A 27,328-nucleotide genomic window follows, 5' to 3' on the forward strand; every position below is an offset into this window, starting at 1 on the left:
AGTGTTTGTTTTCTTAGTGTTAGCTAACATGTTACCTACGGCAATTATTTAATAATAGCTAACACATTCAGTGCTCACCCTGTGCTTTATATATTAATTTACTTAACCCTCACAACAACACTTAAAAAGTATTTACTCCCATTTTCTCCAGAGGAAGCTGAAGCTAAAGATTAAGCAATTGTCCCAAGTCAGCAAGGATCCCATTCCAAGGAATTCAACCCTGGAGTCTATGCTGTAAAACATGATGCCATCGAGGGCCACCTAATAACTTCGCAATGTTTCTGTTCTGTGTGTCCCCACTGGAATGTAAATGGCACGTGAGAACGTCCTTTAAAAGCTACTGTTCTCCCCAGCGCACAGAACACTGCCTACCAGGTCGTGCCTAAATAAAGTCTGAAAAATTGGTTAAATTATAACTCAAAAAAAAAAAATTTAACAGACTCAGCAACAAATGCATACTCCAAAGGCTCTTTCGGGATTGCTAAGAGGGAGTTAGATTCGGTTGCGTGCAAAGGGAGGCAGGGCCAAGTGGCTGCTGGGAGCAACGTACGAGGAAGCGCCAGGAAGTGCGAGGGGACGAGGCATGGAACAGAAAGGCTGTTCTGATCACAAGTAATTTTCGTTCACTCGACAGTCTTAAAACTTCAAGCAGGAGACGGGGTAAGTAAACTGCAAGCTACACCGTCTTAGACGTTAAAGCCGGAGCCTCTACGTAGGGAGGCGGCCCCTGAGGGCACGCCCGCCCCCCTCCAGACGCGGCTAAAGCGCGCGGTCTGATTGGCCCCCGTGGCCCCCTCCCGAACTAGTGACTCTGTCCCTCTGGACTCGCGCGAGGTGACCCGGAAGCGGTTGTCAGGCGCCACCGTGCGTATCAGCTCCCTTTTCCGGCCGGCGTGTTGGCGAGTGGAGTGTCTGCCGCGTTCGGGCCTTCACCATGAGTGTCCCGGCCTTCATCGACATCAGTGAGGAAGATCAGGTATGCTCCGGGGCCGGAGGGGACGCCAGGGTGGGGTTGGGCGAGCCTTGGGGTGTGAAGGGCCAAGTATAGGCTGGGCCTGAAGGGAGGAACGCCTCCGCGGAGCCGGCTCCGGAGCTGAGAGCCACGACTCACTTCGCACGTGGGAATGGAGAGCCGGGAGGCTGGGGCGAGCGTTCGTGGCCTGGAGCTGCAGCAGCCCACTGGACGACTGTCCCAGCGTGGGCTCCAGGCTTCACTCCAGTTTCCTGGTCGGCGTCAGTACTTTTTCAGCCCAGAGTCACTTTACTGTTTGACTCATTGGTATCTGTTTCCGTCTCCACGACTCAGCCACATCCGGAGTAGGAGGTGGCAAATATTTAGACAGCGTAAGTAAGGAAAAATAATTTTGTACTAAAAATCAAAGTGGTGTTAATGGGACCACAAAGGCACAGGTGGCCTATTTTGTACACAGACCATATTTTATATTCCTACTGTGCAAGCGTGAGAGGTCTGTAACCTGAAAATGAAACGTCAATTCCGCCTTCATACTCTGAGGCATACACCTGGTGAGCCGTCCTAGCATTTTTAAATGTTCCATTTGGATAGGGAACTTTTGCACTTTTCCCCATAACAAAAGCTAAACTGTAGTTGGTGGGAGTTAAACTAAACATGAAATGATCTCTAAGGTAATTTTGCAGACTGAAAGCTGTTCTGTGAACTCGTGTTGTCATTTTTTATTTCATTACTGGAGTACTAACGTGGAAACTTTGGTTTCCATAAAAGACAGCATTACTGTTCTGACGTGGTTTCAGAATTGCAGATGTCATTCACCACCCACCCCTTCCAGAAGAAAGGCAGACCCTCAGCCCTGAAGAGCAAAGTAAAGAACTGAAATGAAAAAAAAAAATTTAAAATTCAGTCTGGAGAAGGAGTTGAGCACAGTTAGAAAGATGTGAACAACAAGAAAGAAAAAAGCATGTCTTCTTCGTCATGGAACCATGTTGTCAACAGTTGACTATGAGGTTACTGAAAAAAGTATTTTTTAACATGGAAAAATATTTGTAAATGCAGGAAATTACTAATCATATTTGAGTTTTAAAGTGCCATTTCTAGTTAGGTTATGCTACTGTTGTTGTAATATATCATTTCCACACTACACATTCCTTTCAGGTAAAAGGTGATTGCTTTCAGGAGTTTATCTTTGATCAAATTCCCTGCTTAATTAAAGTTGGGAAATGGAGTTGAGAATCCTTGTTTCTTCCTTTGTTTGTACCCCTCCACAGCTACTACCCATGATCAGTGACAACAACAGATTAAAAACAATAAACTGTTGAATAGTTATTAGAGAAAGTTCACTTTGTATCTATAAAGCAGAAACTGAACAAGTGCCCTCTTTTTTGACAGTGTTATGGGGTTTTTTAATAGAGAAGTATACTTCCCAGTGGTATTTTTATGCTCTCTGGTAGGGTGACAGTTGTTTTATGAAGTCTTGTTTTACTACCAGCTCATGTGAAGTTACTATGTGCTTAGCTGAAAGGATAGTACCATCAGATCTACAGGCTTAATATGCTTTTCTTAAGTAGCCAGAACATGTTTGTGGGTTTAGAAAATGTAATATCCAGGCATTTACCAATGGTATCCTCACCTCTCCCTGTTTTAGTTCCTCATTTTATTATCTTAAATAGCATTTACATTGGTGTTTGGTTACCATACATAGGAATCTCTAAAAGGAGCAAGTTATTAAATGCCACATATACACCTTACAGTAGAAAATGTCTAAATACAGGATGCAGTCCTGTAGATATACTTTTATAGGTCCAAAGGTGCTTTTTGATCCAGATAGGCATTTTGCATTTTAAAAGGCTATTTACATAATAGATCCAATTTGATACAAATAGTTTATTCAAGGAAACATTCAAAGGCAAGGCATCATCTTTTTCTTTGTTTCCCAAAATGCTCATCTCAGATAGGTTCTCAAACATTTAATTTACCTTTTGCCAAGGTAGTGTGTGTGACTTTAAAATAGCTGTGTTGTGTACACCTGAGAGCAATGAAGTTTCATTTCTTTAAAAATTGAATTTACCAAGTCAGATCCCATGCCCCTTGCCCGCCGCCCCCCGCCCCCCAGGGCTTTGAGTTACAGTAGAAAGATGCGTGTTGTATACTGGAGTTAGGGCAGGATATAGGCGATATGAGAGAGATTCTGAAGGTGACCCTAGTGGGGCTGTGTAGTCTCGGGTTTGTAGAGGGCACACTGTGGGGCTGTGATGATGAGTGAGGTAAAGTCAGTGTTCAGTGCAGCATCTGTATTTAATTTTTTCAGAAGGAGGACAGAATGGTTCGAGATCATATATTTTGTCATTTTGTGGTCAGTTTTATGGATAACTCAGCAACCCTGTTTGATTCACCAGGCTGCAGAGCTTCGAGCTTATCTGAAGTCTAAAGGAGCTGAAATTTCAGAAGAGAACTCAGAAGGGGGACTTCATGTAGATTTAGCTCAGATTATTGAAGCCTGTGATGTGTGTCTGAAGGAAGATGATAAAGGTTTGTTTTTAATTTTTTATAATATTTCTAATAATGAAGAACCTACCTTTTAATTTTCTTGTGAATTATATTTGTTTTAGACCTTAGAACTTTTAGGTGCTGTTTCTAATCTTTGCACATACTTTCAGTTTATTCTAATCTGTTATAACTATGAAGTAAGCCCATTTTGAGAAAACAACTTTTTTACATCAGGAATGACTTTTGAGTGTCACTACACACACTAAATACTGATAATTATAGACTGCACTGAAGAAAAAAAATGAAGCACTTCTTTTTCATAAGGTTTAGATTAATAGCAAGTGGAATATAATAACTAATCTAAAAGCCATTTAATTATTTGGCTGATGCCCCACTTATTGAAATGAAGTGGGAAATTTTGAAAATTGGGAGTCCTGAAATCTCTAGTTAAGGTTTGAGATCAAACTTGATATATGACTAGCAGCTTACACTTGAAAATTAGGTGACCTAACCAGAAAGTAGACAGCTTTCATTTCTTAATAATTTTTCTGTTTGTATGTACAAAGTTTTCTTCCATTGGGAAAACATCCTAGCCTAAGACCTAACTAGTAACTTCCACATGATTGAATTATATCTTGCCAGTAAAAACTGAAACCATATATACATGTAAATCAGTTTTTTGTTTTACTGAATAAAAACCAAATGTTAGGTAATAATTTCTTTAATAAAACGTACAAATTGTTTTTTGAATGTTAGCTCTACAACAGAGCTAGTTTAGTTTGTATTCATGTATATTTTTGGTATAGTGCACACCATTGAAGGAAGTGGCCTTTAGAACTGTTTTACGGTAGCTAGATTACATCTTTTTAAACTAATGTTTAATGGTCTTTGAATGCTAGAAATACATATTTAACTAGATACAGTAAGTATTAAAGTATTGCTGTTGTGTTACCCATTCATGTGTAGATGTTGAAAGTGTGATGAATAGTGTGGTATCCCTCCTATTGATCTTGGAGCCAGAAAAGCAGGAAGCTCTGATTGAAAACCTCTGTGAAAAGCTGGTCAAATTTCGGGAAGGTGAACGCCCATCTCTGAGACTGCAGTTGTAAGTTGAGAAATGAAAGAGGCTCCGTTTTTCTAGGGACTCTTCATTTGATTGGTTAAAAGCAAGAATTCTGGAATTTGACTATCAGCTATGGCTTTTATTAAGCTGCGTGACTTGGGACAAGTCATTTAACCTTTCTGCATGACACCCTCCCTGCCCTCATCCCTTCCCTCCTTGTAATGTGACGTTATTAATAGTATCTGTCTTGGGTTTGTTAGCCAGATAATCGCAACTGAATCACCAAAGTTACTGATCTCAAACTTTTTAAATTACTTGTTAACCAGGCTAAGCAACCTTTTCCATGGAATGGATAAGAATACTCCAGTAAGATACACAGTATATTGCAGCCTCATTAAAGTGGCAGCGTCCTGTGGGGCCATCCAATATATTCCAACTGAGCTGGATCAAGTGAGTTATATGGAATAACTTCTGGTTTTTTGTTTTTTGTTTGTTTTTTTTTTCTTTTTTAAAGATTTTATTCATTTTATTTTTAGAGAGGGGAAGGGGGGAGAAAGAGGAACATCAATGTGTTGCCTTTTGAGCGCCCCTACTGGGGACCTGGCCTGCAACCCAGGCATGTGCTGGGAATCAAACCACCAACACTGGTTTGCAGGCTGGCTATCAGTCCACTGAGCCACACCAGCCAGGGCACTTGTTCTGCTTTTAAGAAATGTAGTTTTATATTATAACTAAAATAAGTAGCAAATATGTTAAGCTGGATCACTAAATTTTCTCCTTTTGTCAATCTCATCATAGGTTAGAAAGTGGATTTCTGACTGGAACCTCACCACTGAAAAAAAACATACCCTTTTAAGACTACTTTATGAAGCACTTGTGGATTGTAAGAAAAGGTATTCAGAATTAATGTCCTAAGTTAAAAATGAACAGGCAAAATGAGTAGTTGATGGCTGATTTTTAAAGATAGGTAGGGAAAGTGATTTTTGCTCTACTTGGTTCTCCATGAGTTGCTATAAATCTGTTTCTGTAAATTTCACCTATCAAAGGTAACTTCAGATTTTAAAATAGTTTTTCCCCATCTTTTAACTTCTTAAAAAGCAAAACTTTTGCTATAAAAATAGTACATCTATTAATCCCAGAGCTGTCTATAATACCAGATAAGTTTATTTAATGGTGCTTTAATGTCTTAGTACAGAACAGTGTTGTTGCTTTTGTTTAATAGAGGTGAGGGTCGGCCTAACAGTTTCCACAAAGTCTCTTATATGAACAATGCCCCCCAGTTGAAACTTTGCAATAGACTGTACAAAATGAGTATCTATTGGATTTCTAGGGCTTGTGTCCAGCCCAGCAAACTTCATTTCCAAAATATTCTTCTATGTACACAGAAAGTAATCACTGTTCAGTGTAGTTTCACTGCACAGTTTTTATACTGGTTTTCAGTGCTAGGGTGTTGAATATGTTCGAGAGGATCGACAAGACTACTGTGTTTCTATTATGTTAAAAGAATGTAAATTTTTTTTTTCAGACTTTAAATTCAACAATGCAGCAAGGAAATTAAATTTTTATTTTGAAATTTGGAGCATTTATTTTAAAAGATAAGCAGGGGATCTTGCATTAATAGCCTATTTCTTTCCAAAGCAGTACTTACTATCTATCATATGCTGGCACACTGTGGCAGCATTCCAGCCAGTTGGCAGTAAAGTGATAAGACTTGGTAGTTAATAACAGACCATTTCAAATGGGGTGGGGGATGGCATGCAGGGAGCATAAAAACAGTTGGGAGAAATAATCCATATTTTAATCCACACTTCAAATATACAGGCTATAGTATCAGACTACTGGCATTCAAATGTTGGTTTTTCTACTTGTATGGCCTTAGATAAGTTATTTACCATGTGTGTACCTCTGTTTTCAACTTTGAAGTAGAAACACTAGTACTTAGCTCAAAGGGTTGTCAAAAAGATTAAAGATATTATACATAAAACAGTGGCTGAATTATTGAGAAAGCACTAGTAAATGTTGGATATTATTTCTATCACTATCCTTTTCATTTTTTTCACTTTAAGAAGTTGGCCTATTTTCTGGTACAGTAAATTAAAAAGATGAGTATTGTTTCCCTCTTCCGTGGCACTCACCACAGATGATTACTACTCATTGTGGATGATTTCTCTTACTGCCGTCTACTAGGTCCTCAGTCTGTTACATGTCCTAGGGAAGTAATGTTCTAAAGAATTCCAAAGCCAATTCTCAGAGAAACTGAGATAGGACATGAATACCCATCTTTGCTCTACTGGACATATCCTAATGTTAACATCAGAAATTTATCTGCTGCATTTGTCACAGATGATCACTTATCCCTTATTTAAAAAAATATGTTAACAGATTTATTGGGGTAACATTGGTTAGTTAATAACATTATATAGTTTCAGATATACAATTTATAATACAGTATCTGTATTCTTTATTACTGCTCACCACTCAAAGTCTAGTCTCTTTCCAGCACTACATATTTGACTTCCTTTGCCCTCTTCTCCCTCCCCAGCCCCTTTGCCCTTTGGTAATCACCACTTTGTTGTCTGTATCTATGGGGTTTTGGGGGGGGGGGGGTTTGTTGTTTTTGTGGGGTTTTTTGCTTATTTGCATTACTTGTTCATTTGTCGCTTGTTCTTTTATATCCCACATAAAAGTGAAAATATGGTTCTTGTCTTTTTCTGTTTATTTCACTTAGCATAATACTCTTTAAGTGCCACCTATGTTGAAAATGACAATATTTCTTTTTTATGGCTGAGTAGTATTCCTTTGTGTGTATGTACCATGTCTTTATTCAGTCATCTGTCAAAGGACACTTAGGTTATTTCCATGTCTTGGCTATTGTGAATAATGCTGCAGTAAACATAAGGGTATAGATAAATGTTTTCAAATTTTTCAGGTAAATAACCAGAAGAGGGATTGCTGGGTCCTATGGTAGTTCTATTGTTAATCTGAGGAACCTCCATACTGTTTCCAAAGTAGCTGCACCAGTTCTCATTCCTACCAGCAGTAGGGGAGATTTCCCTCTTTATATCCTCTCCATCACTTCTTTTCTTTTTTGAGATTTTACTTATTTTTAGAGAGAGAGGAAGGGAAGGGAAGAAGCAAGGAAGAGAAACATTAACGTGACAGAAACACCAATTGGTTGCCTCTTGTACATGCCCCGACCAGGGACTGAGCCCACAGCCCAGGCCTGTGCTCTGACCAGGCATCAAACAGGCAGCCTTTGGCTTTGCTGGATGACGCCCAAGTAACTGAGCCACACTGGTCAGGGCACTTACGTCTTGTCTCATTGGTAATAGCCGTTCTCACAGGTGTGAGGTGTTATCTCATGTGGTTTAGATGTTTCCTTTTAACTAGTGATTACATTCAACACTTTAATTTATTGAGTTATTGGGTGTCAGCAGTCTGGTTTCTTTCTTTTGCATGTGGCTTTTCAGTTTTCTCAACACCATTTACTGACGAGACTTTTCTTTCTCCATTGAGTGTTTTTGGCTCCTCTGTCAGAACTTAGATATGTGTTTATTTGTGGACTCTGAATTCTGTTCCATTAGTCTGTGTGTCCGTTTTTGTGCCAGTACCTTATTGTTTTGATTATTAGAGTTTTGTAGTATAGTTTGAAACCTGACTTTTTCTTTTGTCTGAGTTGCTTTGGCTATTCAGGGTCTTTGATGGTTCCAGACAAATTTGAGGATTTCTTTGGTTCTGTTTCTGTGATAAATGCCATTGGGATTTTGATGGGATTGTGCATTAAATTTGTGTATTGCATTAGTTAATATGGCAATTTTGAGGGTGTTAATCTTTCCAATCCATAAATACAGATAATCTTTCCATTTTTTGTATATTCTTCGATTTCTTTCAAAAATGTCTTACAGGTTTCATCTTACAGATCCTTCACTTTCTTTGTTAAGTTTATTCTTAGGTATTTTATCCTTTGTGTTGAAATTGTAAATGGGATTGTTTTATTCCTTTTTCTGGTATTTCACTGTTAGTATACTTCAATACAATGGATTTTTGTATACTGATTTTCTATCCTGCAACTTTACTATTTTTGCTTGTTGTTTCTGATAGTCTTTTGTTGGATTCATTTCTGTACATAGATCATGTTGTCTGCAAACAGTGACAGTTTTACTTCACCCCCAACTGGGATGCCTTTTATTTCTTCCTCTTGCCTGAATGTTCTGACTAGGACTTCTCCTGTGCTATCAATATATTGAATAACAATGGTGAGAATGGGCATCCTTGTCTAGTACCTAATTTAGAGGAAAAGGTTTTAGTGTTTTGCCATTGATACATTAGTTGAGGGTTTGTCATATATGGCCTTTATTAGTTGAGGTACTTTACTTCTGTATCCATTTGATTATTGTAATCATAAATATATGTTATGTCTTGTCAGATGCTTTTTCTGTATCTATTGCTATGATCATATGATTTTTATCTTTGTTGTTGATGTGGTGTGACACATTGGTTGATTTGCATATATGTTCAACCATCCTCTGCATTCTTGGAATGAACCCCACTTGATCATGATGTATGATCCTTTTCATGTATTGTGTTCAGTTTGCTAACATTTTGTTTAGGATTTTTGCACCTGTGTCCATCAGAGATATTGGCCTGTAATTGTCGTTATTGCTGTTGTTGGATTGTCCTTGTTTGGTTTTGGTGTCGGGGTAGTGTTGGCCTCATAAAATGAGTTAGGGAGTATTTCCTCCTGTTCGATTTTTTTTTGGAAACATTTGGGAAGGATACATACTAAGTCATCTTAGATTGTTAGGTAGATTCGTCAATGAAGCCATTTGGTCCTGGACTTTTGATTTTTAGGAGGTTTTTGATTACTGTTTCAATTTCCTTACTAGTGATCAATCTATTGAGGTTTTCCAGTTCTTCATCATTCTGTTTTGGAAGGTTACATATTTCTAAGAATTTGTCCATTTCTTCTAGGTTATCAAATTTGGTGACGTATAGCCCTTCATAGTATATATTGTTGTATAATCCCGTGGTGTCCATTGTAAGGTTCTTTCATTTCTGATTTTGATCTTTTCTCTTTTTTCTTAGTAAATCTAACCACAGGTTTGTCATGTTATTTATCTTTTCAGAGAACTAGCTCTTTGTTTTATTAGTTTTTTCCTGTTGTCTTTTTGTTCTCTGTTTCATTTATTTCCACTCTAATTTTTATTTCCTTCCTTCTGCTAATATTGGGCTTTGTTTGTCCTTATTTTCTATTTCTTTAAGGTATAATGTTAGATTGAGATTTTTTTTCTTGTTTCTTGAGTTAAGCATGTAAACTTTCCTCTCGGTACCACTTTTGCTGCATCCTAGAATTTTGATATGTGGTATTTTCATTTATCACGATGTATCTTTTGATGTCTTTGTTTATTTGTTCTTTAACCCAGTAGTTGTTCAGTAGCATGTTTAATCTTCACATATTAGTGGTTTTTCTAGCTCTCTTGTAGTTAATTCCAGTTTCATGACGTGGTGTGAAACTTCTTGATTTGATTTGTCTTTTTAAGTTTATTGAGATTAGTTTTGTGCTCCAACATATAACAAATCCTTGAGAACGTTTTTTGTGCACTCGAGAAGAAAGTATAGTCTGTCATTATGGAATGGAAGGTCTGTAAATATTAATGTCCATTTGATGCAGTGTGCCATTTAAGGGCTTAGTGACTTTCTGTTTGGATGATTGCTATCAGTGGGTTATTCAGGTCCTCTACAATAATCATATTTTTCTCACTTTCCCCTTTAGATTTCTAAGGTTTTATATATTTTGGTGCTCCCAGGTTGGGGGCACGCATATTAATAACATTGTGTCTTCTTGATGAATCATCCCCTTTGCAATGATAAAATGTCCATCTTTGTCTCCTGCTACCTTTTTTATCTTGAAACCTGTATTTTGTTGATACAAGTAAGGCTACATCCGCTTTTCTCTTGGTTGGCATTTGGTTGGAGTATCATCTTCCACCCGTTCACTTTGTTTTTGCCTTTGTAGCTGAGCTAGGCTCCCCGAAGGCAACATAATAGTTTGGGCCTATTTCTTAATGCATCCCACCACTCTGCCTTTGATTGGTGAGTTCAGTCCATTTACGTTTCGGGTGATTATTGATACATGAGGACTTATTACAGCCATTTTATCTTTTCTGATAGCGCTCTGTCTTACTTCTTTTCCCTTGTGTTTCACTCTGCTATTTTAGTTTATTTTCTCATTTTCCTCCTTTTTTCAAAAATGTTACATGTCTTAGCTCTATTCTTTGTTTTGTGTGTGTGTGTGTGTGTGTGTGTGTGTGTGTGTGTTACTACCACTAGATTTGTGTAATAAAATGTTTCACGCATACAGTAGTCTACTTCTGATTGCATTTTATCTTCATTCACCTTCTATATTTTTGTTGTCACAAATTATCCCTTATGCTGTTCATTTCCAAGTCGCAATAGTTATATCTTTTAGGTGTTTTTTCCCCTTTACCTTTATGTTATAATTGGTTGATCCCCTATCCAGAAATAGGGATGCAATATCCTGCTCTGTCATCTTACTCAAAGTTCGTATACTTTTGTCATTTCATTTCAGGTAGAAGAGCTCCTTTCAACGTTCTTATAATGCAGGTCTTATTATTTGTTTGAATAGGCTCTCTGTTTCCTTCTCCCTCTCTCCTTCTGATATTACTCATTATTCTTATGTTGCTTTTTGTAATGGAGTCATACAGTTCTTGTAGAGTTTTTTTCATTTTTTAAAACTCTTAGTTCTTGTTCTTCTTCCATCTGAGTCCTTTCTAGATTTCTGTCTTCGAGCTCACCAGTTCTCTCTTCCATCTGTTCTGCTCTGTTTCCAGTATTCTCTGTTCATTCTTAATATTATTTATTGAGTTATTCAGTTCCAGAATTTCCTTTTATAGTTTCAGTCTCTTTGGCAAAATACCACTTTTGCTTGTCGATGTTATTACTGATTGCACTGAACTGCTTTGCTGAATTTTCTTGCATCTTGTTGAGTTTTTTCATAACTGCAATCTTGAATTCTCTGTCATTTAAATTATAGTCTTTCAAGTGTTTGAGTTTGGTTTCTGGAGACTTCATTTTCTTTTTGAGCTACCTTGTTTCCTTGGTTATTCATGGCATTTGATGGATTATTTCTCTGCTTGGGCATTTGAGGTGCTGAACTCTTCAAGTTATGTTTTGCTCCTAACAATTCAGCAGGTTGATAAGTAGTGGCCTTTCATTTGTTTTCCAGTAGATGGTGCTATAGCACCAGTTTTTGTTTTCTCTTGCCCTACTGGCACCTCTAGGATCGGGGTGAGGAGGTGTTCCCTTGGCTGTGGAAAATGTCCCTTTATGTCCAAGTCACCTCAGTCTCAGGGTACCACCCTTGTGGTGGGTGTGGTGGGCAATGGGGTTCCAGGCCTGCAAGTTCCTGGAGACTTGAGTAGTTGCAGCAAAGACCATAAGGCCAGCAAAGTCTAAACTATTTACTGTGTGTTGTGCCCTTCCCAGAAAGTTTGCCTGCCGGTGGCCTAGACTTCCACTCAACTTGGTTTCTCCATCTGGAAAACTCCCACGTTTAGGTTAGGTGCCCTCTTTGTACAGTGCCCTCTCCCTTTATCACGGCACCTAACACCCTTTGTTAAAAGGCAAGTTGGAAACTAGGAGCCTTGTCTGTCAACCCCTGTGTTCCCAAGGTGTCTGGCATATCATGGCCTAAATGGATGAGTGTGCCCACGCTTAGGGAACTAGAAGAGGTTGGTTATTTAAATGCTGTATTACTGTCATGCTAAAGTAAATTTAAGACAGTTTTTGCTTAAGTACACAAAAAATGGGTTTTATTCCTGCTTCTAAATAGAATCCTGAAATTTGCCTTGCCCTTTTAGTAAGAATGCTTACATTTACAGGTGCTGCTTTATAATTTTTATACATACTGGTGGTTAATGAGTACAAACTGTATAACATTTTCTTGAACCCTATACATGTATTGTGTACATGTAAACATGTATTTCTTGAACCCTTTTAATGGACTATTTTATCTCATCTTTGTGAATTCAGACTTAAGCTGATAAACTGTACCTGGTTATACTGTGGCTGCTAAAACTGAAGAGTGTGCCTGCACATACAGTGTGGCACAATAAGGACTCCTGAGTAAAACACAGTTTTTCTTAAATTTTTTTCTTTGAATTCTACCAGTTATATAACTACATTTAAGATGCTGGTTACCACCTAGCCACTCCTACAATTATGTATTTTAATAAACCTTAGTTTTGTGGGAGGTTTTAGAATATCATTTAACTTTTAAAAATAAATCATGGCCCTACCTGGCGTGGCTCAGTTGGTTGAAGTGTCATATCATAGACCAAAAGGTGGTAGGTTAGATTCCAGGTCAGGGCACATGCCTGGGTTGTGGGTACAGTTCCCGGCTGAAGCACCTGCAAGAGGCAGCCAATCAGTGTTTCTCTCCTGCCCCCTCCCCCATTCTCTCTGGAATAAGTTAAATAAATCAAATGGTGTTTATGATTTTTATCTAGGTTGAATCCAGATGTGGGCAAGGAAAAGTGTTTCACAAAATGAAAAAAGAAAAAACCCTATTCTACTTAGCAAAGCTTTATATAACTGGCTGAAGATTCATCAGTCCATGAGAAGAAATGAAGGGTGAAGATAAACATTTTCTAAGTCAAAATTGATCATCTGCATAATTTTGAGGATGTTGATTAGAAGAATATATTTAGTAGAGTTAAACAGTTAGTGTATGTAGTTCAACTTTGGCCATACTGTCCTAACAATTTCAGTTATTTTATATCCTTTAAATTTAAGTTTATGTGTTTTTCTTCAGAAAGAGAGACACTTGACCTGCTCATTTTACATAAAGTAGCCCGTTCTTTTCTGTCTCTGCTTTTGTTACTCTATTACATCCCATTTACTTCCTTCGTGGCATCCTTAGTTGTTTGTCTTTCCTACTAGAAGGAAAGTTCCATGACTTTCCCATAGAGAGTGACCTTATCTCTCTTGGTGACCATTGTGTGTACCATTAGCACAGTACTTGGCACAGTAAATATTTTTGAATGAATGGGTGACAGTGATGATAGAAATTTTTAAAGCAGTGTTTCTTTTTAGTGATGCTGCTTCAAAAGTCATGGTCGAATTGCTAGGAAGTTACACGGAGGACAATGCTTCCCAGGCTCGAGTTGATGCCCACAGGTACTGTTTAACATATTGTTCTAATGATAGTTATCAGCAGCTTAGAGCTGGCTACAGTATTCAGTCATTTAACTGAAATCATGTCTGCATCCAGCCGTGAGCCAAAGCCTTTGATACTTTGTGCACGTTGGTGATTCTAATGGCAGTACTAAAATTCAGGATTTGCTGTTGAAAGAACCATATATTATATGTGAATAGCCACATGGTGTTTGCTGTTTGGGTATTGCTGATATAGGCTGAAAATCCCAACCTGAAAAAACAATCTAATTTTAGGTCAATTAAGGTGTGTAGATGAGGAAAAGTTGTTGGCTTGCTAAAAACAAACCATGGTATCTTACAGGGTTTTGCTTCACAAGGACCTATACATGATAGGTGTTGGCTGAAAGGATAGTTAATAGAAAAGATCTTCGAGGTCAGACTGCCTGCATTCAAATAATCTAACACTTAATTAGCCCTTACTGGGCAAGTTCTCTGAGCCAGTTTGGTCATTCATAAAATGGGCGTGAGGACTATATGTCTCACAGGATATTGTGAGGATTAAATGAGTTAATGCATATAAAGCACCTACCTTACTGTCTGGCATATGATAAGGTGTTTTATTTATTCTTTGATTACTTTATGGTACTTTCTCTCCAGCTATGTTTTTGTCTACAACTATTTTATTGTTTTGTTATATCAGATATACTTGATAGATTTATTGGCCTGTTTTAACCCCAGTCTTCCAGCTTTTCTTACACTGTGTATATTGAACTCTTAAATATTTTACTGAAATAAATGTATTGCATCCTGCAAATTCAGTGAAACATACCTGAATTTCAAGACTCTTGAGCTTGGATTTTTGTTTTCTAATTAAGGTGTATTGTACGAGCATTGAAAGATCCAAATGCATTTCTTTTTGACCATCTTCTTACTTTAAAACCAGTCAAGTTTTTGGAAGGAGAGCTTATTCATGATGTAAGTAGTTTATCTTTAATGTGAAAAATGTTCTCTTTTCCTGAATTTAACATACTGAAGTAGAACTCTTTCTTTGGATGAATGAACTCTTTTACTTTATATTAATGAACATAACTATTAGATGTGGAAAGAGAACTATTTATTCTTTTTATATGAGGAACAGACTGAAATTTAGGACCAGCTTTTCTCTAACCACTGAACACTATTCTGTTCTTTCTTCTTTTCCTTCATGTCCTCACTTGCCTGGCCATTATGAACTTAGATAATACAGATTTCTTTTTAGCATATAATGTCCCCAGTTAAGAAGATAAATCTGGTATTTAAAAACACATTAACACCCTTTTCAAGTGCAAGTATAAACATGTTTTGGGTTATTTTTCCCATTTGTGCTATGCCATCACCACTATCTTTAGAGCTTACTGTATGAGGGGGGACCCAAAAAAAGTGGAATTTATTTATAGAAAATTGTATATTCTTGTGTTTAAACTTCAGTCACCTTCAAAGCATTCTTCATTTGATGCAATACACTTATTGAGATGTTTTTCCCACTGATCAAAAACAGTTTTTGAACTTGTCAATTGTGATGCCTTTTAGTGCTTCTGCCATTTTTTGTTTCACCTCTTCCACATTGGTTTTTTTTTTTAATCTGGGGAACAAAAAACAGTCTCTCAGAGCGAGATTGGGTGAATAGGAGGGTGGGGCGTGGGGGTCCTGCCGTTTTTCACCAAAAAACTGCTTAACACTCAGTGCTGTGTGGACACATGTATTGAGTCTTAAAAAAATTCACTGAAGGTGAACACAACCTCTCACAACAATGCCAGTTGGTACACTGATATAGATGGGATCCTAGGATGCTCCCCTAGCAGAGGAGGCCTGTACTACAGGGGGCCCGCCCTCCAGAAGATAATTAGGGGGTGGAGGGTGGTTTGGGTCCCCCTTCATATTTACTGAATCTTTCATATGAGTGTTACTAAGCAAATGGTTAGATGGTAATTTGATCAGATTGAAATTTCAGCACTGAAATAGTGTTATTGCTGGGGGTCAGTGTCTTAAAAATACCTTGAATTATAAACCATAATTCTGTATTGAATATTGTATCTTTACTTTTTGTCTCTATCTGTTTAGCTTTTAACCATATTTGTGAGTGCTAAATTGGCATCATATGTCAAGTTTTATCAGAATAATAAAGACTTCATAGATTCACTTGGTAAGTTTTGGGGTTTATTCTTTGGAGGGATGGAGGGAGATGGGAATTTTAGTTTTGTACTGTGTGATCCTGCAAGTATGGCCGTGGCCTAATGTGTAGATGACCCTAACCAGTGGTGTAGGAGGAAGAGCAACAAACATGGGTTGGCAGTTTAAAAGGTTACTCAGAATTAATTGGCAATCAGAAACCAAAAAGGGATAGGCGGTCATATTTGTGACAGAAAGAGCATGAAACTAGGAGTCAGAAAACCCAGGCATTTTTTTCTTCTCCATAAGAACTTGTTGGATTTTAGGCCCTTCCACCGCTGCTATCCCATGATTCTCTGAGGTAAAGGTCTGGGAAGAGCAGGTGTACTTAAAGGACCACCATTAACTTTGATCATAATTTTAGAAATACTCATTTTAAGAGCTGACAAAATAGAATTAAAGGAACTTTATTATTGTTTAAAATAAAATTGTTTCTTTGTAAAAGACCTTACTTCTTATTCATATGCATGGGGATTTATGATTTTGGTGCTTTTTTTAAAAAGCTAGTCACATAATTGTAACAAATAGTTGTTTCCCCCTCTAATATAGTATTTTGTTTGGTGCATACCCCAAACCCCAAATTAACAACTTATAGAAAATACGGTATTGCTTAGTAGATCGAAGTGAAGCTGTAGATGGAATAAAAATGGAGTTGTAGTGATTTTACATGATAGGAGAAACTTTTCTAACTAGTTTGTTGAAGACAGCAAAGTAAGTCTTAGCTTTGTGATTTTACCTTTGAGTTTCTTTCTAGAACATCAGAGCTCAGTAAATGCTTGCCAATTGAATCTTATTCTCATTGAGCAAACTCCATATGTATTCAGTATTTTCCTCCTGGAGCATGTCTTTAACATTTGAGAATGGAGGCAACTCTGAAACTAAGGTGCTTTGTTTTCCTACTAGGCAATAATCAAAATACATTATATATTTTTCATATTAAAATTGAATCTTTAGTCTTCCTGGTTGTTTGAAACATAGTTAAAGAATACATTTATAATTTACTTTGATTGTACTGTTCTCAATGTGTAGTAATCATTAATTCCTGTCACCTGTAAACTTTGTGCAGCCATTGGAATTGAGTGAGATTGAATTATTCTTAACATAATAAGGCATTTGGAATACACCAAGATAAAGTAGATGCAAGTGTTTGTGTAGAATGCTTTGCCAGGTGCACTAGACCCAGAAAACCACATTCTGTCCCAGTTAATTTGTTTTGTGGCGTGAAGCTATGTGATGGAATGTTAATGTCAGCAACCTCTTTATTTACTCACCAAGGAAAAAGGAGTAGTAATTAACACTTTGACACTCCCCCATTGATGTGTAATTGACTGTTTCAAAGGAGCACTGGTTCATAAGCTATTGCATGCATTAAAATTACGTTTCCTATATTGCAGCATTTTAAGGCAGGGGTCAGTGACAATGCAGAAATTGCTCAATGATGCACATTTTTTTATTACTGCATTAAGGTTTTGACATATTAGTAATGAATAAATGTTTCCATAAAATTAGATTTTTTTATAACTTTAAAATTGAAATATGGCTCAGAACACTGTGACTTCCTCTTTGAAGGTAATGTTCTACTTTCCTGAAATAAAGCACAGCTTCTTAACGTCTTTAACTCATACTTCACTGGCTTAATAGTTTGATTTGAGAGCAAGAGTCCTAAAGGCTTTAAGTTTGTGATTTGTTTTGAAGTAGTGACTTTAAACCAGTTTGAAATGTTTTTAAACACAGGTTCCCCTGTGTATGATAAATGATGGTTTTACAGAATTTATTGTAGAAATAATTTTAAGCTTGTAACTGCACAAAGCAGTAAAATCAATTTTATTTCAAGAGTATTTTAATTATATCTTAGAAATTTGAGAAGTTTATACCACTTTAACACATTAAAAGGGAATTAGATATGCCCACAGAACTGGGAATATTAAGGAATTTGCTTGTATTTGCACATATTGAGAAAATCTTAGTATTTGTTCTCTGTGACAGGAAAAACATTTTTAATTTATTGTGCTATCTGGAAATCAAATTCTGTTGTGCCTTTTGTTTCTTGAACATCTGTGCAGCTATCTTTTATGAGAAATCTGTTTGTAAAAGATGCTTTGAGGAAAACATCCTACTGAATGTGTATATATTTAGTTGTAGATATATTATTAGACCTTCATTTATTAAGGCTTAAAGTCTGGTCACAAATGTCAGGATTCCACAGGTGGCAATGGTTTATCGGAACACTTTGTTTTATTAGCACTGACAAATAGGGCCAACAGTAGCATTATCCTCTGTCATCTGAATTGCCCTAACATGTCCAACATACAATTCAGTGTTATCCAGTTGCTACCTTCTTGCTTCAGAAAGTTAATCAGCATCTAATTTTCATTTGTTAATTAAGCATTAATGTGCACTAATTAATTTCTTGATGCTTGTACATTTCCATTAAACCTGGTTAGCAGTACTTACTTGGGTAACTCATTCATTTGAGTTATGATGATGGTGTTTTTGTTGAATCTGTGCCAAATAGAAAGACTGCATCATAATTATAGCTAATTAACACACTATTATGTGCTATATTAATGGACTTCCCCAGTCATCTGAAAATATATGAATGTTGCATATTTCAAATTTATGGAGTGTTTAGGGAGAACTTTTTAACAATACAAACTTGAGACTCTTAATTATTACAGGGTAATTGATCATTTGCTGAGTTTACCTAATTTAAAAGTTCAGAAAAGTGGGATATGAAATTCTACTTTAATTTTAGGAACCTGTTTTTACAATTAATAAGTTAGCACGTTATAGTTTAGCTTCTACTTAGGAACAGAGAAACACTTGAATATTCAAGATTTATAAATATTTGTAATTCTAGTCACTTATTTATTTTGATTTTGAGAGTACATTTATTAAAGCTGGGGACGGTGAAACAAGGAAGGGCCTAGGAAAGCAGGAGCAACAGGAGAGCCCAGGCTGGGTTGCCTTAGCTCACTGGGAAGCCAGAGAAAGGGGGACCTTGGAGACAGGCTCAGGGGGTTAGCCTGGAATAAGCAGGCACTGCCCATTGCTCCCTTGGTTGCAAGTCTCTTGGGGTCCCCTAGAGTTCAAGAGACGCCTGCCTGTGGGAGAAGGGGAAGGGAAAGGTGCAGGTGTGTTCCCAGTAGGGAGAGCGCACTGGTCATTTATTTCATAAATGAACCTCTTTTCGAGGTCTGCGACTGCCACTTTGTAACTATAAGTCATTTAATTTCTTTACTCCTCAATTTTATTGTTCCTGAAAGTGAAAGTATCAGGGCCAAGTAATGTAAGTTTCCATTTAGGTCTAATAATCGTTTTTTTAATGAATAACTGTAATAGCATGTTGCATTAGATTGTATTAGAAATTGTATGGCAGAAATTTGGATTATCAATCGTTTTCTACTTATGCCTTTTAAAGAACAAGTATCCCTGTTAATTAGTGTTTAATTTTTTCTACTACTTATCATTTAACCTATAGATATTGGGTGATAAACACATCTTAACAGTTTGGGCTATTCTTTGACTGAATGTATTTGAAAATATTTTAAAACTCCATGTTTACCAGTAAAACACAGAACAAGTTATAAGTAGATAAGGAATCCTTTGTTTAAAGAGATCTATTAGTAAAAATAAGCTTTAATAATTCAGTTAAATAAAAACTTTTCTTATGCAATGTATTTTGTATATTTTAATTCCTAAAATATATAAATATTTTAAAAGTTAAGATATAAAAATTTTTAGGTCCTAAAAATAATATTTTATAACCCATTCTTAACTTTGGATCTGTTACCTATGGCACTATAATAATAAAGAAATGTAGTTTTGCGCTGGCCAGGTAGCTCAGCTTATTACAGCATTGTCCCAATGTGCCAAGGTTTTGGGTTCAATCCCAAGTCAAGGCACATACAAGAATCAATCAATGAATGCATAAGTTAAGTGGAACAACAAATCAGTGTTTCTCTCTCTCTCTCCCCGCTTCCTTCCCTCCCTCCCTAAAATCAATAAATAGAAATTAAAATAAATGTAGTTCTAGAAAAATAATTTTAAAGCTCTATAATTTAATTATAGGGTCTGTTTATGGTTTGAAAAATACAACAAGCTTTGTTGAAATTACTCTACGTAAAGTGCTCAAACACAGTGACTTTCACAGTTTAACAAAGAGTTGTAATTGCATAACTCTTTTATTAAGTTGACACTTTAATTAGACTTCGCTCCTATGTTGTTACTCAGGACTATTACATGAACAAAATATGGCAAAAATGAGACTACTTACTTTTATGGGAATGGCAGTGGAAAATAAAGAAATTTCTTTTGATACAATGCAACAGGAACTTCAAATTGGAGCTGATGATGTTGAAGCATTTGTTATTGATGGTAAGGTGATGAGAACATTTTCATTTTTTCCTCTTGTTTTTCACCCCATTGAATATAAGATTTTTAATCTTGAAACTGAGCCTTGTGCTAACAAAACTAGATTGTGTGTAGCTAATGTGTATGTTTAGTAGATTAGCAGATTATAATTGTAGTAGAGTGAAAATTCAGTGGAAATATTAACTGCTGTGTGGTTTTTGGTGTTCGTTGTATCCCTTGAAGTCTTCTAGAACAAAGGCCTTTAGGCAGTGTACCAATAGTGGTTAAAAGCCTAGATTTTTCATCAGACCTGGGTTTGAGACCGGATCTTCCTTCAGGAAACATCAATATAGAAGTAATTTGAGGTTGCGAGGGTTAAATGAATTAATACTGGTAAAGCACTTAGCCCAGTGCCTGGCAAATGTTAACCGTTACCAGTTTTTTATGATTGGCCTAAAAACAGGATCTTCCCGAAGAACACACAAAGTTAATGTGTTATTAACTGTTAATTGAGATTTTTTTCTGATCCTTTTAAGTTTGAAAGTTGGGCTGGTTGTACAATTAAGATGAATAAAATGAACAGATAAATAAATAAAGTAACTGTTGACATGGTTTCTAGTGCTTAAATCTTAAACATACCTGTAAAGGAGTATCTTGCCCTGACTGGTGTGGCTTAGTGGGTTGAGTGCCACCCTGCAAACCAAAGGGTTGCTGATTCCCAGTCGGGGCACATGCCTGGGTTGTAGTCCAGGTCCCCATTGTGGGGCACGGGAGAGGCAACCACATTTTGATGTTTTGCCTCCTCTCTTTCTCCCTTCTTCCCCCTCTCTAAAAATAAGTAAAATCTTCTTTTTAAGTATCTTATTAGGAAATTGTTCGCTCTTCCCCATGTGTAATGAAAACTGTTTGTGATACTTAATAGAGATCGGCCCAGCAACCATGGGATAAATAAATGGATGACCTTCCTCTTGGTTGTATCATATTGCTGTGCTTATTACTGGAATCAAAGAGTCAGTTTCTAAAATAATGTTGGAAAACTGTAAAGTTTTATTATGGCATACTTGGTCACAGTTTCATACTTTAAGCTGGGTTTTGTTGGGTTTTTTTTTTGTTTGTTTTTTGAATTTTCCATGTAACATACCATGTAAAATATCTTTTTGCAGCAGTGAAAACAAAAATGGTCTACTGCAAAATCGATCAAACCCAGAGAAAAGTAATTGTCAGGTAAGACATTTAATACTCTACAGCATTTTGTAGAACAATTAGTTTGTTCTGGTTATTCACTTACATGTTTAGAGAACCAAGGTAGTGTTCTTATCAGTTGACTATAGTTAAATAGTTGCTATTTATCATAATTTTATTAAAGTTCAGACTGAATGTGATTAGCTTATTTAATGAAAGAGTCCTATTTTCCAGCACATTTCATTTAATGGCTCAGCATTGGCTAGAATACTAATGACTTTTGTGTCTGGTTTATGTAGTTCAGGAAAATGGAAGGTTCAGGATTACTATGGTAAAGATTTTTTTTCCATGTAAGCTTCTGATTTTTCTGTTACAGTCCTAAATTGTCTTTTATGTATATTTAACCTTGCTTTTGACTAGATGCAAGTGTGTAGTATTGTAGAAGAATACCAGAGGATAAAAAGGTTGACTAATGACTTTTTAATTTTTCAATTTTTAGTCATAGCACACATCGGACTTTTGGAAAGCAGCAGTGGCAACAACTGTATGACACACTCAATGCCTGGAAACAAAACTTGAACAAAGTGAAAAACAGCCTCCTGAGTCTTTCTGACACCTGAACTTTTATGCTATAATTTTCTTTTGCGGAAAAATATCTAAATGATAGTAAAACATTATAAGCTGAAATCTGACTACAGTCTGAATATTTATTGTCTCAAATTCAAAGGAAGGTAAAAGAAATCGCATTCCTCAGGGGACACACAGTAGTAAGTTACAAAGGGAGTCACTGTGTCTGTCGTGTACAATACCGAAGTTGTGTTCTAGGAGGAAGGGTTTTGAAGGTGCAGCAAGAGCTTTGATGAAAGGATATCTGGAGAACTTGAAGGGGAATTAGATGCTAACAGCAAACTTGGCAGTCTCCGCTATCTTAAATAAAGCATCTGCTGAGCAAAAACACAACAGTAGTGACTTCATCCCCTCAGAAAAAGTTGGAAAAGTGAGCAGTACATCTGTAAAAAGCTGTAAATGTCAGTCATTTTGCTTAAAATCACATCAATATACTATTTCACCACTGAAATCATTATTTTAATCTGCTTTTTCCAACATCTCTTCTGCTTTTCTCTTTTTAGTCCGGTTGTCATTTTCTAAGGCTAGGTACTTTTCAATTTCGTTTATTTGATTTGTTAGCAGGCTCTGCCAGTCATCGTCCCCGGTAGAAGACACGGTTAAATCAGTCGTGTCTTTGATCCTGACAGCCTGAAAATGGCTTTGTAGATTCGAGTTCAGAGGCTTTGTTTTCACCTAGGAAAGACCAGACTTGTTTTACCACTGAAATTATTACTCATTTTCTAAACACTCATCAACAAAAGAGTTTCAAGAACATCCTTAAACTTTTGCAATTATGAGCAAGTGATAAAGTCACTATTTTCTTGGCTAATTTCCAACTACTACCTTAGTAATTTTGTCTCCAAAAAACTGTTAAATATGAATCTGTAGGCTTACATAGTAGCTTTTCAAGATCTTTTAATATATTCTAGGAATACCACAAACGTTCCCTAAAAGGTCTTGAGCTTATATTGAAAGAAAAGATATCTAAAACAGGCAGATAAAAATCTGTTTTGTCTTCAACTCCCTTCCCTTCCCAAACATGTCTATGTTTTGTATCTTCTATCAAAACAAGAGGAAAATTGAAAATGCTAACAAGTAAACTACCACATAAAAACTGACTTTTACTTCATGTTTCTTCTCATGCTTCACAGCACCATTTTTGGAGAAATGGAGCAATGCAGTGTTTGGAAGTTGGTATGTTTCCAGAGCACCTTATTGGATCATACTTATTTACAATACTGTGCTAAAAATGTTTCATTTTAAGTTTTTTTTTCTGATAATATTGAAAATTTAGAAAATAGAGGAAAGTATAAAGTAACTAAAAGCATTAGTAATTCACTATCCAGAGAGACCTGTCAACATTTTGGTACTGTTTGTTGCTAGTCTTTTTTTTTTTTTTTCTATTTTTAGTATCATTGATCATTCTCTCTAGAATTTTATATCTTTGTTTTTCCCTCTGAGCTGTCGTCTCCTAGGTGATTAAAATTTCTCACAAACTATTGTAAGTGGCTGCAAAATATTCCCTTTTATGGATGTGTGGTAATTGAACTATCTCCTGATATTTGTTCTAAGTTATCCTTACCAAATAAATTTGAGGTAATTTCTTTAAAAAAATCTTTGATGGTGTTCTTACATTAACAGATAAAACCCCCTGTTAAAAGGGAGTTAGATTTTAGAAATAGGGAACAGGATAAGAATTACATTAAAATTACCCAAGATTCCAACCACCATTAAACATTTTGATATATTTTGGTCATTTCTGCATATATAGACTTTTTAAAAATCTGAATCATATATTTTCTCTTGTGTCAAAAAATACTTATAGCATTTCTGTGTATTAAAAGTCTGTCAAGGGCATGGCTCTGCCCTGGCGGGAATGGCTCAACTGGCTGGTCATGGTCCCACAAAGCGGGCTGCTGGTTTGATTCCTGGTTGGGGCACATGCAAGGGCTATGGGTCCGGTTCCATTTGAAGCCTGTACAAGAAGCACCTGGACAGATGTTTCTCTCCCTTTCTTCCACCATTCCCCTCTCAAATAATATCTTTAAAAAAAGGAAGATCATGGCTCCATTACATTGCATGTTCCATAATTTAATATATTGTTGGGCATTTAAGTTGTTGGAAAACACTTATTGGTATAAATTAGGCTATGATGAAAATCGTTTGTTCATAAATCTTTGAAGATCTTTGAATATTGCTTTAAATCTTTTCCAATTCACTGATAAAAGTGGCATGTTCGTAATACTGTTTTTTAAAAGATTTTATTTAATTTTTAAAGACATGGGAAGAGGGGAGAAAAAACAACGTATGAGACATTGATTGTTGCCTCTTACCCCCAACTGGGCACCTAACCTGCAACCCAGGCATGTGCTCTAACTGGGAATTGAACCAGCGACCTGCTTTGTGGGACAGCACCCAATCAAATGAACCACACCAATCAGGGCAACAATGTCATTTTCAAAATGAGATTCAGTAATCATTTTTTATATGACCTTACATGTTTATATTTAATCTCAGTTCCCTAAGAATTGCTCTTTTTGTTTCCTGAGAATTCTATCGTCTTGTCCCCTCCAAGTCCTAGGATGATGCTGTATTCATATTAGTCTATTGCCTGTAATATTAAACAGAGAAAAACAAAGTATTAGGAAGGACTGCCAAGAGACTTGGCAAGTCATTTAAGTTGTGGGCCTCAATTTTCTCATCAGCCCCTTTTAGTTACAAATGCTGTTGTAAAGAATAACTGGCAGTGGATAAAAATTGCATAAATGTATTTTTCTGGTAATGTCTGGTGTATAAGTGTGTTCAGCACACTTCATTTAGCTTATAGAGCCAAAATGAATTACAAGTCATACATGCAATATTGACATGTAGAAATGTATCAAATCCAAATCTAGGTTGCTACTGATTTTGAAGTTAAATGACTGACCTATGATTTAATGGTCCTGTTTTGCCACCAAAATGCTTGATGCATTTTGGTACATTTGACATCAAGTACAAACTACCCCATTTTCGAAAATCCCAACTTTTTGACTTTCTATCTCGATGAAAAGGAAGGAGACATTTACACATAACTGCTTGAGTTTCTTCCCCTGAACTACCTGCTTGGTGGGAGGGGCAGAAGCAGAGACTGGCTGTAGGGAGGAATGATGTAATTAATGTAAATTAAAGTTTTATATTTAACAAAACTTGTCCTATTTAAACTGGAGTTTTGTGGCTTATAAGCAGTAATTCTAATTCTAAACATGCTGCCACATATTTTTGCTCCTTTGTTTCCTTATCTTCTAAAATCACCTCCTAACCTTTCTCTGCCTGACTCAGAAGATCTGGTACTAGTCCTCAGGTTGCATTTAAAAATTTTAAAACTTAAATGAACCAAATTCATTGGATGTATAAACTGAGTGGCTTTCTTGGCTTCCTTTGGCCCCCTTTTCCCATCCTCATTCCTAGGTATGATCAAGACTAAGACTGCAGCAGGCTACCAATGTAACCCCCTCCCAAGAACAAAAAGGTGAATTAGCTCATGAGAGCTACCTAAAATTATACAGGTTTAGTGGCTAGTGTACATAAAAATGTTGAAAAATATAAAGAACTTTTACTCCCTTTCTGGCTGTAAGTCTTCATAAAATTCATTTGTCTTCATTTAGAACAAAGGCTGGCAAAGTTTTTCTGTCAAGAGCCCCAAGTAAATATTATTGGATTTGTGGGCCAAGTGGCCTTCCTCACGACAGCTTCATTGTAACACAAAAGTAGCCACTGAGAACAGGTGAAGGAATGGGTGTGGTTGTGCTCTAATAAAACCGTTCTTACCAAAATGAGGCAGGTCTGCATTGGCCACTCAGCCAGTTGGCCAAAGATTTTCCAATGCCAGATTTACCGGGCTCTAGTTACCATATTTTAAAAATACACACCTGTACACACCAAGTTGGAAAAAAAGTACTTTTAAATGCAGTAATGAAAAAAGGTGGATCTGATTTTAGTTTCAACCCTCCCAGAAGGAGAATCATGCTAGTTCAGTGGGCGTGTCATATTTAAAAAGAAGAAGGAAATATACTGTTAAAAGCTGTTATATGTTGCCCTGACCAGTGTGGCTGTTTGTTGGGCACCATCCTGCAAAGCAAAAGGTCACCAGTTCGAATGTGGTCAGGGCACATGCCTGGGTTGCAGGTTCAGTGCCCATTGGAGCTCATATAAGAAGCAACCAATCAATGTTTCTCTCCCTCCTTTTCTCCTTCCTTTTCCCTCTTAAATAAAAGTAAAAATTTCTTTAGAACTTTTTTGTTAAGGCATTCTTAGTGCAATAATGTTCATCTTATATGTGCTAAGGAGAAAGTTGTTTAATGTGCATTTCTACAATTTAAGACATAGCAACTTAAAAATTTCACGATACAATTTTTTAAAACCTTTCCTAAACTTTTTAGGTTATCTTTTAGCAGTTATACCTATAATTGTCTATTTTTTGTACCCTGAACAACATAGCCTTTTTTGCACTGAAGTTTTGCACACTGAGATTAAAAACTTAATAAATATTACAAAAAACAGTCGGCTGTAGTTAGTTGCTTTTTGTATGACTGAGAGACTCCAGAGCCATATAATCTCTACAAATACTTTGCTTAATATTTATATCCATACTTGATACCATGTATTTATAGATATTTGGTCCTTTCTCCTGTGTTCTAATTGAAATAATTTAAACTTTTTCCTTTACAACAGTTTTCCTAAAATGTAAATTGTATTAGCACTATTAAACATTTGAATTTATTAACTGATTGTTAAAGCATCTTAAATTAGAATAAAATTTTAAATACTCAAACTAGTGAACTTTAAATAAATGTACAAATGCCACTATTCCTAAACTGAGGTGACTAAAATGGAGAAATACATAATACACTACCTCACACTTTCCTTCCCCAAACAGGCTGGATTATATCTATTTGATTTATACACTGTGACTTTTTCCTGCTGTTTCCCATCAACCTTAATTGTGAAAAATGGTGCCATGCTGCCCTCTTGATATTATTTTGGAGATCAGTTAGGTCTTAAAGCATCCAGATGCATACAGTTCTACACATATCTGTAGAATTAGCTCACTAAGGTCTGCTTGGCAATATTTTTAATTGACTTACATGTTCTGTGGGAAAAGAGGAATCATAAAAAGTCTCTGCAGTTGCATTCCTGTCTTCACTGGCCCCTCCCTCGGGATCTGCATGGATAGTGGAGTTATTCAAAGTGTCAGCAACTCTGTTAACGCTGGCAGTATCTGCTTGACAAAGAAAATG

The 27,328-nt window shown here is 36.5% G+C and overlaps 2 protein-coding genes across 2 annotated transcripts in view; one reads left to right on the top strand and one right to left on the bottom strand.

Annotated features, from left to right (window-relative positions):
• Nucleotides 1-819: 819 nt before the first annotated feature.
• Nucleotides 820-22,135, top strand: EIF3M (eukaryotic translation initiation factor 3 subunit M). Its single transcript, XM_045825543.1, has 11 exons — nucleotides 820-976; nucleotides 3,370-3,502; nucleotides 4,427-4,565; nucleotides 4,850-4,973; nucleotides 5,322-5,416; nucleotides 13,638-13,721; nucleotides 14,576-14,675; nucleotides 15,801-15,882; nucleotides 20,142-20,285; nucleotides 21,425-21,485; nucleotides 21,943-22,135. The coding sequence occupies exons 1-11, from the start codon at nucleotides 935-937 to the stop codon at nucleotides 22,061-22,063; spliced, it is 1,125 nt and encodes a 374-aa protein (XP_045681499.1). The 5' UTR covers nucleotides 820-934; the 3' UTR covers nucleotides 22,064-22,135.
• Nucleotides 22,136-22,272: 137 nt separating this feature from the next.
• The window catches only part of CCDC73 (coiled-coil domain containing 73), a 78,175-nt gene continuing 73,119 nt past the window's right edge, over nucleotides 22,273-27,328 (bottom strand). Inside the window, exons 16-17 of the mRNA XM_045825542.1 lie at nucleotides 27,176-27,309; nucleotides 22,273-22,745 (exon numbers count right to left, since the gene is read on the bottom strand). Coding sequence (XP_045681498.1) covers nucleotides 22,530-22,745; nucleotides 27,176-27,309 — 350 coding nt within the window. The 3' untranslated portion in view covers nucleotides 22,273-22,529. The remainder of the gene's footprint in view (nucleotides 22,746-27,175; nucleotides 27,310-27,328) is intronic.

The sequence above is a fragment of the Phyllostomus hastatus genome, unplaced genomic scaffold (assembly GCF_019186645.2).
Source record: "Phyllostomus hastatus isolate PE091 unplaced genomic scaffold, TTU_PhHast_1.1 phas_scaffold_585, whole genome shotgun sequence".
NCBI classification, from domain to species: domain Eukaryota; kingdom Metazoa; phylum Chordata; class Mammalia; order Chiroptera; family Phyllostomidae; genus Phyllostomus; species Phyllostomus hastatus.

Coding starts and splice junctions, on each gene's coding strand:
- EIF3M (XM_045825543.1), top strand. CDS start 935: ATGAGTGTCCCGGCCTTCATCGACATCAGTGAGGAAGATCAG. Junction 977..3,369: donor ACATCAGTGAGGAAGATCAG/GTATGCTCCGGG, acceptor TTGATTCACCAG/GCTGCAGAGCTTCGAGCTTA. Junction 14,676..15,800: donor AAGGAGAGCTTATTCATGAT/GTAAGTAGTTTA, acceptor CTATCTGTTTAG/CTTTTAACCATATTTGTGAG.